Source organism: Accipiter gentilis, chromosome 14 (genome assembly GCF_929443795.1).
Source record: "Accipiter gentilis chromosome 14, bAccGen1.1, whole genome shotgun sequence".
NCBI lineage: Eukaryota > Metazoa > Chordata > Aves > Accipitriformes > Accipitridae > Astur > Astur gentilis.
Genome location: NC_064893.1, coordinates 19,755,580 through 19,768,707, shown reverse-complemented (window position 1 = coordinate 19,768,707; position 13,128 = coordinate 19,755,580). Strand labels below are relative to the sequence as shown.

Below are 13,128 nucleotides of genomic sequence, written 5' to 3'. Positions count from 1 at the left end.
CCCTAATCCTGTCAATTCCATCAATATCACTAGAATCTACCTACTCCTTCTGAAACATGTGTTCCTACTTCAGTCACTGCTTTTCCTCTGTTCCTTAATACCCACTATCTTCACCTTTAGCAATTTTTGTATCCCAGCTTCTCCAGAAAGACCTTCCCCATCCATCATTCTACCTATGCACCTTGTCTACTCCTGTTCTTCCTTCAGTATGCTTCTCTTTTTGCTCTGAATTTTCTAATCGGACCAAAGGGGTATTAAATTCTCAGTGTCCTCCTTACTATAGAAATAATTTCCACAGAAATAAGTATTTAAAACAAAAGATCTTAGTCAAAACTTCTTGTGTATTCTAGCCTTATTTCAATGCAACCGTATTTATTTCAACAGAATTTAAACTAGATTTCATCTACTTGGAAGAAACCTCTCTTCCTTCTATTCCCCAATTCTTGAAGCTTTAAAGTTTTTCATGTGAAATGTTTTTCCATTGGTGTGGCTATACAATTGCCTAACTTGGTGCTCAAACAAAAAACAGTTTTAACACTCTTGGCACCTGGACAGCATGTCCTAACAGAGCTCAAAATAATAGATTATGAAAAACACAGACTGAGTGCTAAGATGCTGAAAGGCATCAGTTCCTGCCAGAGCCAACAGGTGCTGGGAAAAATTAATATGCTTCAGTACTGAAACCATGGAGGAAAAACACGTACAGCAATGACTTTCTTGTCCTTCCTCCTAGCGTGATGCTGAATGATGTTACGGCAGTGCTTTAAAAGTGTCATGGTCTCACTAATGGTGATAATGGAAAGGTCCTGACATTCACAAACAGCTCTGTTTCTGACAGCTTTCACAGAAAAGGATCAGAAATAGACTGACAACAGTTCAAATGTACCATTTAACACACCAAGGTGCAGTAACTACACGTATTCCCTACAGACAGCAATCCCTTCAGGGTCATTAAAAGGCCTTCCTAGAAGTCATTCTTTCAGATTCCTTTGATAACATTTCTTTATACCATGTCTGTTCAGGGAAGGCTCCATACACATCCGTGCTAAGCTTGATTTCAGTACCAAAGTACCATCTACATTTAAGTGGAAGTATGCTTCTGCTGACCTCTCTTGATGGCACATAAGGAGAAATTCTATCTCACGTTTACAATATGAATGACAAAGTATTAAAAACTGAGATGTAATTTTCCTTCAGCAGAAGGCCTCTAGAGGGGTAAATGTTCGTAATTAAATCATCTCCTCTTCAATCTTACATCATGGAATAGCTAGCTAACTACTTAGCTTTTAAGTGGGATATTCTTAATTTACAGGTCTACAATTTCACATGTACTTAGGTCAAATAGTCCCTCACTATTTCTATTCCATCTAAAACTAGCATGCCTAATTGCAAAAGAAAGGTACTACTTGGTGTTAGAACACAGGAACACAAGACAGAAAGCAAATATTTGGTAAGAATTTCTCTTAAGACTAATTTAACTTGTTACCTTTCTAAGATCAGTTCTGTGCAAAAGATGCAATTGCTTATGGTCTTCATTGCTGGCTTTCCCTGTCTGAAGAAGCAAAATTGTGTACTAATGCAGGTACGATTTAGTTACTGACAACCCAGACCTGATACGAGGTAGTAAAAAAATATGGGTGACAATACATTCCTCTGAGGGACGGCTAAATCCTAATGCTGGGTTTTGAGCAGCCTTTACAGAATCAGTTATAGTAATGGCTTTGGGGGGCCTTACTGGTTAGAGTAAGATAGAGCAATTGAAGGCCATAGTACAAGAAAGAGTTCCCTTTAGTTGCTTGCAAGGTTACATTTCTCCCAAAGCTATGTTCATATATAGGCCAAAACAGTACACTTTCCTGATAGTTTAAACATTCTCATGCATATCCACTAAAATAAATCCAGGAAACTAAGCAATCAACCCCCAAAACTCAGCTTAGCATAAAATAGGGATGAAATTCTGGCAATGGAGAAGAACTATTTACAACTGCAACTATAAAAAAGAACCCCAAAACACAGACATGAAGCTGCATAGAAAACAGCAAAATAAAAATGCACTGGGCAAAGCCTCCAGAGATCCCTTTCTGCTTAGACCTTAAAAGCTGAGAAATGACTTTGAGTTCATTACCCAGCCCCAGACTAATCTATTTACTTGTATGGAAGTGAAGGAGCAGGGAGAAATATATTTGACTCATTCTTAGTAATTTCCCCTGCAAAAAATATTTTTTGGAGAAAAACAATATACAGACAGCTGAGCCAAATTTCTTTCTCCCTCTCAGACAAAATTGGATCATGATTCATCATATACACAGTTGAATCTTAATTTATTCCTTTAACAAGTTTGTGTATTTTCTTGTAAGCGAGAATTAATACACTCAAGACACAGGAAAATGTTAATTTTATTGCATCGCCTTTCAAATTTACAAATGTTGAGTCTAACTCCTGTTAGTATTCATTCTCTCGTAAAGAAAGATAGAAAAAAAAAGAAAGAGACAAATGTCTGACCTATGCACAGAGGTTCTCTGTTCTTTGTAGAGGTTAACACTAACCTTGTATCAGTAATGTCCTGAATGAAATTAAAGGTTCCTACCCATTTTCAGTGGACAGTTATCACCTTCCTCAAGGAAAGCTGTTTCATAATTATTCATTCACACTGTAACTCCATGGTGCCACTCAACAAAAGAGGAAGGTGACATAGGAAAGCAGTTGGCCTTTTAGACTAACATAAAACTTCACTCAGTTCAGTGGAGTCCAAGTAGATTTTAGCCATCTGGTATTCATATATACATCATGTCTATGATGTTCGCCTGCTAAATGTGTAGTTCGCGAAGCAACACTAATGATGATAACCCTTCTGTTCTTTTAGTGAGAAGCTCAGAGAGCCCTCCAGTTACTGGAACAAAAGAACACACCCAATTAGATGTGGGAAGAGGCCCCATCCCTTATCTGTGCTGCAAGAGAAAAGAAAGAAATTCTGCTACAAATCCTCAGTGAAGTGGTGCAATGAATTCAAGGGAAGTGATGAGCTGCACACACTAAACAGCTCTGGAGCTGTGTTCACTTCATGGGGCGACACAAAGCAGAGTCACAGAAGAAAGCACTCAGAACCCATTTGTGCCTTAACCTTGCCAATTATTATCTCAAAATGTCCACCATTAAGAGGATTCAGCACAGATGACTCCTCCAAGTTCAGGAGGGAAAATTATAGAGGAAATGCTGACTACATCTCTGAAGGGGGAACCAGACCTGTCAGTGCTGCAACTGCCATAAACGTTAATGGTGTAGTTAGCAGCCATTTGGTACTAACCTGCCATAGTCTTCTGAAGCACCATAGAACAGTTTGAATCCTGTAGCTCAGTTGTAAACCCAAGAAGCATAAAGACACCGTGTGCACTTGTGGCACTGGTGCAACACTAGTTGTCTGCTACTTGATAAGTTTTACAGAACTACACACACAAAATCCATAAAACCATGTATCAGTGGCATTTTCCACAACTATTTTGCATCTTCCAAACCATGAATTACACATTGCAAGCAAGTTTGGCTCTTCAAAAGATAAAAATGCATCTATTTCTACCACAAAAATACCTTTGGTTGATAACAGGTCCTGCTTCTCTTTGCAGAAAATGTGTGGACTCTCTGGAATAAGCAAGAAAAGTGAGGCAATTTGCACTTGCTAAGTAATATACAAGAGTTGTAGCTCTAATTCTCTCTCTCTCTCTAAATACTGTAATGTGTTCCAAACATTTTGTTCATCCCTGAATTCATAATATCTAAACTTCTGTTTCCTAGACAAACAGGATGTCTACTTAGAAAGCAATTCAGCAAGAAACAGCAGTGATATGGAGAATGCATATAGATACATATCTATGTATATATACACATACATACACACAAGTAAAGTAGCACTTACACTCAGTGCCAGTTTATATACATGAAGGGAAGTGAGCAGTCAGGCAGATGGGGCCAGATCTTCAGCCTCTATGTGCTGATTGCTTATCTGCTAACTTGGAAAAGGGAAACTTTAGAAAAGCAAATTTGAGATTAACACTAAATCTAACGCCAAGGAATGCTGCTGTAGAAAAGCACATGGCATGATGGTTTTGTATTCAGAGTAGAATTGCTGTAGAAAGGCACATGGCATGATGGCTTTGTATTCAGAGTAGAATTGTATTTAATACAATTAAAGCAATTACTTCAGTCCAGTCAGCCCTAGTTAAGTCTCCACTAGAGTTAGTTAGCAAATAAGGTAAAATACTTTGAACATGCAAATATTGAATACTTGCAATATTAATATTCTTGCAACTGCTGCAAGAGCAGGCAGGTCCAGGTCCTTGGAATACTGCAATGGTGTAACATGAAAAATAAGGCCAGTACTTTTGCCTGGCTAGTTTAAACACAATACATTTCCATGATTGTACTAACCAAGTATCTGCCTCAAAAATACAGAAAAGCTCAGGCCCTACTTTACCACCAAGGAAATAACTTCTGTGATACAACACAAACTAAAGGGTCACATCCATCTCGCATCATCTAATACCAGCACATAAAAACTGAATATTTCAGAAAAATAGGAATGAAAACTGCAAGATGGAAATAAAGAAGAGCAGGAGAAATCTATTTGCTGTACTTTGAACTTCAGTAACAGAATTAAAGTCTTGTGTCCCTCCAGCACTGTCATGCAGAGTATTGAATCCCTACTTGGTAACACAGCTTTAGGCAAATACCCCAAAAAGCTAAGAAAGCAATGATTGAAGGCATAGTAGTAGATGGAAGGAAACGAGACACTGAATTAAGAAAGGTTAAAAGGACTGGGTCACGTTTAGTTCTGATAAACAAACACTTAACTACATGCAACTATATAAAAGAGGTTATAAAAGAGAGCAACAACTGATTATTCTCTCTAGTCAAAGACAGAGCAAAAAATGATATGAAGCCATAAAAAGGAAAATGAAGGTCTGAGAACCTTTTTAACTCAAAGAGTGGAAGCAGCCCAAAGGCTGTAGAATACTCATCACTGAGGGTATTCAGGCTTAAGTAAACACACATCTGTTAAAGAGTATTTTATTATAATTGCTCCTGCTATTATGCAAGGAGGTGGAATGAGAGTCCCACAGAAGTCTGGGGATTCGATATCTACAATTTATTTCTTTCACATTTTTGAAACTCTTGTTCAGAACAATAAACATCTGGTTCTCAATTCCCCAATTAACACTGTTTCCAGCCCTAAGGAATTAATCATAGAATTCATGGAAAACAGTTTAATTTTTAGCAATGGAGTAAAACAAATTACCTACAAACTTCTACATTGCTAATGGAGCAGTTTAATTGCCCCCCCCCCCCCCTTTTTTTTGACATTTTAACTCAAAAAATAAAGAACAGAAAGTCGTCCCTGGGCCAAGAGCTTTGCAACAGTGTGTCAGCAGAGAATTAGACAGCACTATAGACGCAAGCTCTCATTCATGGTACTGACCTCCTTTGAAGAGCACTCCGAGATCTAATGATGAAAAGTACTGTAAAAAGTGCTCGATATTATCATTAGTATTCAGGAGGACAGAATTCTGTGGCTTGGTGAATTCAAAGGGACCTGCTGGTACCTATGAAAACTGATAACATTTTACAGAAGAAAACAGCTGACAGCAATGTTAATGTAGGTTCGTTGACCAGGGTGGGAGCAGGCCATGTTTTTGCAAACATCTCCCAGCAAACTGCACTCCAGACTTACTTAGTATCATTGAACCAACCTAATACCTGCTCACCTTTTGTTTTTACCATTTCCACAATATAGTATTTTAATCTATTTTCAGCTACAAAAATAATGTAGTATCTACAATACCATCCTGATAAAGAAAATCTACATTACTGCTTGTGTTCTCAGAACCCTATGCAGTCCTGTCACCACTCTTCATGCCAAGGAGCTTTCCTAGCTATGGCTGGCCACCAGAAGATGCTGATTCTATGAACACCTCTGTTACCACCTCTTACACCCTGCAGCTCAATGGATTTACATCCTGTTGCTTTCAGCTGCTGTGGAGAAATTAAATAGAATGGAAAGTCAATCACCAAATGTTCTCCTACTCTGGTTTTAAAGATGTCCCTGCTTGTAGAAGTGGAATGTGCTGTTCATCAGTTTATTTGCCTGGTTTTGACACTAGATGAATTTTAAGTAAACATCTTTTCTTCTCACAAAACAGATTTTCAATGAGTAACCAATACAAACAACATGCATTAGGATTCTATCCCAGCAATACAGTCTCCCAATAACAGCTCTGAATGTCTCCGCTAGCTTTGGGGAGTCTAATTGACCACTATAATTTACTTCAAGGTTAGCATGATTTGGACAGACCTTGAAAACATGTTTTTTTTACTAGACCCTTCTGTACACATTTGCTGTGGTCAATCTTCTTTTTCTACCTACTGATTTCGCCTTTTGTTCTGTGTGAATAGTCCTAAGTCATCAATTAGTAACATGAGGAACTGAGTCATTTCCCCTTATGCTCCTTAAAATCTCTTTAGATAATATTTATCAGCACATTTCAAGTTGTTGGCGGCTTTACCTTTGCATCTCTCTACAATAAAGCTTTCTGTATTTCTTATTTGATGTCTAACCTTTATTTAGTTTGCAGCAGCTCTAACATCTTTGTATAGTTATTGGTGCTACTAAATATCATGGAATGAGGTACTAAGGGGGAAACCACATACCTCTATTTATTTAGTTTTAGCAGAAATAACTCTGAAAGCCTTGTTAAAAATTACATTGTAGTGTTTTGGGGTTGGTTTTATGTTTTTGGTGGTAGGCTTGTTTTTGTTTTTTTACCATGCTATTCCAGCCTGTTGTTTGTCTATTGATTTCTCCATGGTTCCAGCGTACTTCAGATGACAATATATCTTCATATGGAGGCCAGGAAGATAGGTTTACCTTAACGTTTAGAGTTGACAAAGTATTGAACTCATCCACTCCAAGCCATGTAAACCCTCCCATTTATTCCTTGCTTTCCAAATTGCACCAAAACTGTGTATGTTCCTATTCCTTCAAGTCACTCTGGGATCAGTCAATTCAAAGATCTGTCATGTGTCACTAGATAGGTCTTTACCAGGGACAGGGAGTGAGACACAACAGGGTAGAAGCTGATGAACCATAGAGATAAAATTGCCATCGTTAAAAAAGCAACAACATCCAGGATGATAAAATACATTCTTACAGACAAGACCAGAAAACTGCAACTTTCACAGTTAACTTCTTTGTGGATGCCACAGCCAAATCAAGTGGTACTAGGTGTTACAGACTTTGAAAGATCCTGTTCCGAGCAATTTCCAATAATAAAATAAAAAAAAACCAACCCACAACTTAACTAACCTTTTGTGATGGAGAAACCACAGCCTGGTATCTTGTGAGCTTGTTTTCTACTGACAACAAGCATACAGGGATGAAGACTGGGCTGTCTATCAATGGCTATGGCAGGGAGCTATTATATCAGCTCTACGTAGTATACTTAACAGGCAGCTAGCAATTACAAGTCTCTTACCCCAATAATTACAGGCATAAGAATACCTCTTGAACAACATTATGTTCCAGTTCTGCCATGTAGCTCATGCTTCTCAGAGTGCAATGCACTAACCAGAACAAATACTTCTTTTTTAGGACTGAAATCAAAGTCTTAACTGGCTGGTCAAGTCTGTTTGCCATTGTGTCCATTAAAGGGGCTTGCACTGCTATTTTAGGTGGCAAGGAACAGACAAACCATGATTTTTATAAAATTTTGGTGTGCTTTCTTAAAACAAGTTCTTTTTGAATGTGAACAAAACATTCCACAGAACTTTTATTAAGGCTAGAGAACTTATTCCCATATACACCCAGCTTAATAGTAACTTCCAATGAGAGATAAAACTATTAGAAATTACTATTACTGTGAGCTCTTCAGAGAATATTCCAAGTATCACATGGAAGACTATACTATTATTGGATGGTCTCAAAATAATTAGCAAACTAGATATTCTGGTAACTCTCTCTGTTGGAAATGTTTTTCTTGCATATGGAAATTTCACTGTCTGAAAACCAGCCTAATCAAGCACTATCTACTACAGTTAATTCTTTAGGAATTTTCTTTTCTTTCTCAGAATTAGATTTTAAAACAGTCAGTTAATAGCCAAATGGTCACTGGAAGGTCTGATATTCCCAGACATTACAAAGCTTTACTTTTTCTGGCCTCTCAAACATGCATCTCCCCAGATAAGACACCATTCTGATCCTGAAACATGCAAAAAGCTGGCCAAACCTTAGAATATTATATCTGAAACATTTCCTCTCTCTTAAATGCAAGAATAAAATAGGAGTAAGGAGTGTAAAATGATTCAGCAAGGATAGCAAATGGCAAATGTTGTAAAAAGCCATCTCATGTTTATGAATTCTGTTGTCAGATTATTTTGAACAAAAAAGTCATCTTTTTATCACTGAATAAAATTCTACCCCTATTGTTGTGGGTACCCAGACCCAGTACGCACCCATGGAGGGCTAACAGCTCATTTTCTCAAAGAATAGTATCTCCCCACTGTCGTTGAGGCTTCTTACTTACCAGTTGGGACAGCAGGATCCATTGTTGGCTTTTCCCAGGTATTGATCTGCTCCCAGGTAAATCCATTGGTTCCCAAAGCAACACTATAACCACAATTACTGTAGTGCTCATCAAATGAGCAACCACCTAAAAACAAGAAAAATTAATAAATTTCAGTATTAATTATTTATATCTCTTTATGATAGGGCATTTATTTAAATATTTTGTACCCAATTTTACAGAGGAAAAAAAAGGAAAAACAACATTAATTTCCTGCATATTAGACTTCAGGCAGCAGAGAAGATATCCAGAAAATATTTTTGTACTTTCCACACTTTATATCCATTGAAGCCTTTGCTTTCTTCCCTCCATGCTACTGTTTTTTACATAAGTTCCCTTTATTTCAACCTATTGTCTTTACCTTTTCAAGGACAGTTGCACATGATGCACACGTGCAGGAATATTTGCATTTGGGTCCCAGTAACTGATACGTAATTACATAAACCTCCAAGTCAGATATTTAAAAAAAAAAAGAGAGAGAGAGAAAGAAGAAATGCAAATTGTAAAAAAGCACAGCATCACTGTTCCTGCAGTGAATCCTCACTTCTTTTCACTTTTAAGCCTTGAATTACGCAAGGCTGGGTTACACCTACAGAAAGGGCAACCTTCCTTTTAACCATCTCATAACAACATGAAGCTCTGTGTGGCACATGACAATTCCTCAAGGTCTTTCAAGTCAATTCTTTTGAGTGCAACCCTCTAGTTTCTCAGCAACATGAGAATAACAAGAAGTAGATGGCAACTAGCATTCACACCTTCCAGACTGTTGACTAAGTGATCTTTCCTACTGCAATTCCTAAAATACTTGGAAGCAGTTAAGTGTCATAAATAACAACCTGGCAGCTGCCTGAACGTTGTGAATCAGGGGAAACCCATGAACAGTGGAATGAAATTTTGTATTCCAACACAGATCTTCGAAACTTGTGTCACACAGGCAAATCAAGCTAGTTTATTCCCTGGTAGGATATTCCTACACTGGTATGCCATACATTACCTTAGGCACATTCCTCTTCACATCCACCCAACTTAGTTTGCCAAACATATTTCAGTACTAGATCCATTAGATCAGGCAGCCTGGGCCCTTGAGTTTAGACCTTAATCATGCTAACAGTGTCTCTGTACTGCTGTAGTTTTCTCTCTTAGGAAAGCAAAGATAATTTTTCTCTGCAGATACTAGTCTTCCAGTGTCAACTGGACACATCTAATACTTCAGAGCTGCAAAAACTGAGCAATGCTCAAGGCAACACTAACTTGTTCTGCCAGCCAAACTGCCAATTGCTCTTGACACTAATCAGAGTTATATGCACAGATACGTTCCTGACTCTCTACTCCTTCCCACAGGCGATGTCGCCTACACACACACACACACACACACAAAATAGCTTTTACGTGAGTGATCTGTGGCCCCTTTTGCAATAAGGATTATCCAACACTGGGGACACTGAGGCCTTCTTTAGTTTTCACCTGTATTTTCTATTCTCTAGCTCCCAAGAAAGCCCAAACTTGTCTCAGTTCCTGTGGACCTCCTCATAAACAGCAAACACAAATGTATACCATGTGATTAATATTTATTAAATCCTTATTCTGTTAAAGGACTTTATGTGCACTCCAACTGCAACTGGTTTTCTAAGTTGTTCTACAAAACTTCACATATTATTTCTATTTAAGTGTACACTAGAAGGATTTGTTGGGTAGAGTACCTGACACCCCAAAAGACTCTGTTGCTAAAGAAAAGTTTAAAGATCAAGCTTGTCCTAAAAAAATAACCATTTAATTTGCAATATCATATATTTTCCTTATAAATAGATCTGACTATAGCAGATCTGACTATAGCAGATTTTATGACCCTTGCAAGCTTGCCTGTCTGTTCAGTGGAGTCGCTGTAAATATTTCTTAAATGTCATTATTTTACAATATTTTAATAATCCTTGCTTTAAATTTACTGTAGTTCTGAAGCTTTCCCAGCTGTCAAAATGAGCAGGATTACATTTAAACTGTTTCCCTATTTTTTTTTTTATTTAATTTAGGTGAAAAAGTTCAAATTTAACATATTAAACATGCTCATTAAAATGTCTAAGGGAAAAGAGAGGTTTTCTGGATTGTGTGGGAGCATGTAATGCAACTGAAAGTCACCTTTTTCATCGCAAGCGGGTATGAGAGACAATATCAAATACTCTGCTCTCAGCCTCCAAGCAGGGCATTCAAATTTTGATAGATTCACTTTAATAGCACAACTTCAGACATCCACCATTTCCAAACAACCTGTGCTAAGCATACTACAGCACACAGTAACAGTGCTGTCTCTGAGCTATTACTTTGAAGGGATTGTAAACAAATTCTCTGATCAAGCCAGACAGTTGTACAAGGCCTCGTGTACACAGAGAAAATTGCACAGGTGCTGCTACAAAGTCCCAGAAGCAAAACAAGCGATAGTAGCAAAGTATGGGGTAGCAGTCCTCATTTAACAGGGAATGTAATTGTCGATATCTTGGTGTAATCAGCTAAACAGGTTATTTAATACATGCTGAAGTAGGTAAAGTTGGAGGAGAACCTGAAAAAGGGATACAGTGAGAACTTCTGGAAATTAACTGGGAGTTTCCATTGATAAAGAGACAATGCTTGAGGAAGCTTTAAAGCACCTTCTCTGAAAGTCAAAGCTAACCTTGTAGTACAATTAGATAAGAAAGGAAAGAAAAAACCATGGAGAGCCTTAAAAGTAGCAGCAAGACATCTACATTTTAAAGAACAAAAAGGCTAGTGGAGAAACCTCCAAACACAGAGTGACAGGGCAATAAGCCAGAAGGATTAATTTACTAGAAGCAACAGGATTAGAATTTGGAGAGGTAAATTTGCAGGAAATGAAAACAAGGAGAAAAAACTGGAGTCAATTCTAAGAGCTCAGACAGGCAGGCTGGCTGCATGAATCTCAGGTACCAAGAGGAAAGAAGTCTCCATCTGCTTCTTGCTGTAGTGTGTCAAAAGAGAGCAGAATTAAAAATGAAGTAAAGACTCAGCTGGGACCCAGAGCCATGTCAGTTTGTGACCTAAAAAGTCAGGAACTCCTCTGTTCACACTATTACAGTACATGTTGTATCATGAAACAGGGAAGAAACTTCAGAAAGTGGAAGGAAAGAATCACAACATCCAGAATATTGCAGATTTTGGAGTTATTCTAATAATCACAGTGGCTTGTGTTCATATCTGCCAAACAAGTACATCATAGGTAGTGTTAGTCCTATCTTTTTTTGCAGAACGTGGTGGACATGACATTACAGCTTCAGTTACAGGCAGCCACATTCAGAAAAGCAGCTGTAATATTTCCACCCAACTTCACCTCAGGAATTCAAGACTCACCACATTCATCCTCCTTCACTGAGGAATTTTGCAGGGTGGCTTCTCACACAATTCCTCTCCCCCGCTTCCTGGCATTTTGCTCTTTCTGAAACACACTTCCCAGAGGTGCCACCACCATCGCTGAGGGGCTCAGCGGCCTCCAGCACTACGGCCTTTGAGGAAGCAGCCGGAGCCAGCCCTGTCCCATGCGGGGCAGCCCTGGCCTCTCCTCAGAGGCCGCCTCTCCAGCCCCCCTTGCTGCCAGCACATGGACACGGAGCACAAACACAGCTCTTGAAAACAAAAACATCCGCTTCTAAAGGCAAACCCAGCCTCAGGTGCGAGTCAGGCTGTATTTCCCCTACCCTCTCCTGGAAGAGGAGCCAGGCAGGCTGAGGGATGCTCCGCAGCACCATTACCACATTTCCACACTTGGATCCACCTCAGCGACAGCTTTGCCACCACCCAGACAAACCAAGCGGGCTCCATCCATCTTTCAGGCCCACGGCCTTACCAAGGGCAGCGTGCCAGACCAGGGAACCCCAGGAACTCACCACAGTAAAGGGTCCTCAGGTGGGCCCTGCCGAACAGAGCACACCCTACAAGTTCTAGTCCCTGTTGAAGGAGGGTAAACTGGGATGAGGAAGAAGAGTTTGAGGAAAAGTGTGGCGTAATACCTTTTCCGTGGAATATTGTTGACCCAGGAGATGAAAGTGCTCTTATGTTCAAGTGTGCGTTCAGGACAATAGGCTCCTAAGCAGGCTAGCGAGGAAACACAAAACAAAGGCTCATTTGATGTCCAATTGCACTTGTACAGGTGTGCCTCATACTCACCTAATGGGATCGAGTGATCCACTTTGCTACACAAGCACCTAGCTGCAAGATCCTTAGAAATTCAATTAGATCCCACTAATGAATTTCAGTTTAAACTAAAAATTAATTAATAGATTTTAAGTGTACACTTAAGTAGGGATAGTAAGTGGGCTGACAGGCTAAAACGAGCAGTTATTTTCATTGTTGTCAGATAAGCTTAATATTCAAAATTTCCTAAGATGCTACCTATGTGGATACCTAAACGTGAGCTACACTTAAATATGCTGAAACATAAGGGGGTGGGGGGAGTGGGGAAGGTTAGATCCATCCTGATACAAAATCACCCATTGCTGAAACATAACTGTTTGATAGC

General features: G+C 38.9%; 1 protein-coding gene across 2 annotated transcripts in view; it reads right to left on the bottom strand.

Moving 5' to 3' along the window:
* PTPRT (protein tyrosine phosphatase receptor type T) overlaps positions 1 to 13,128 on the bottom strand; it is a 485,911-nt gene that overhangs the window by 336,028 nt on the left and 136,755 nt on the right. For both annotated transcript variants that reach the window (XM_049816979.1, XM_049816980.1), the window contains exon 2: positions 8,571 to 8,696. In XM_049816979.1, coding sequence (XP_049672936.1) covers positions 8,571 to 8,696 — 126 coding nt within the window. The remainder of the gene's footprint in view (positions 1 to 8,570; positions 8,697 to 13,128) is intronic.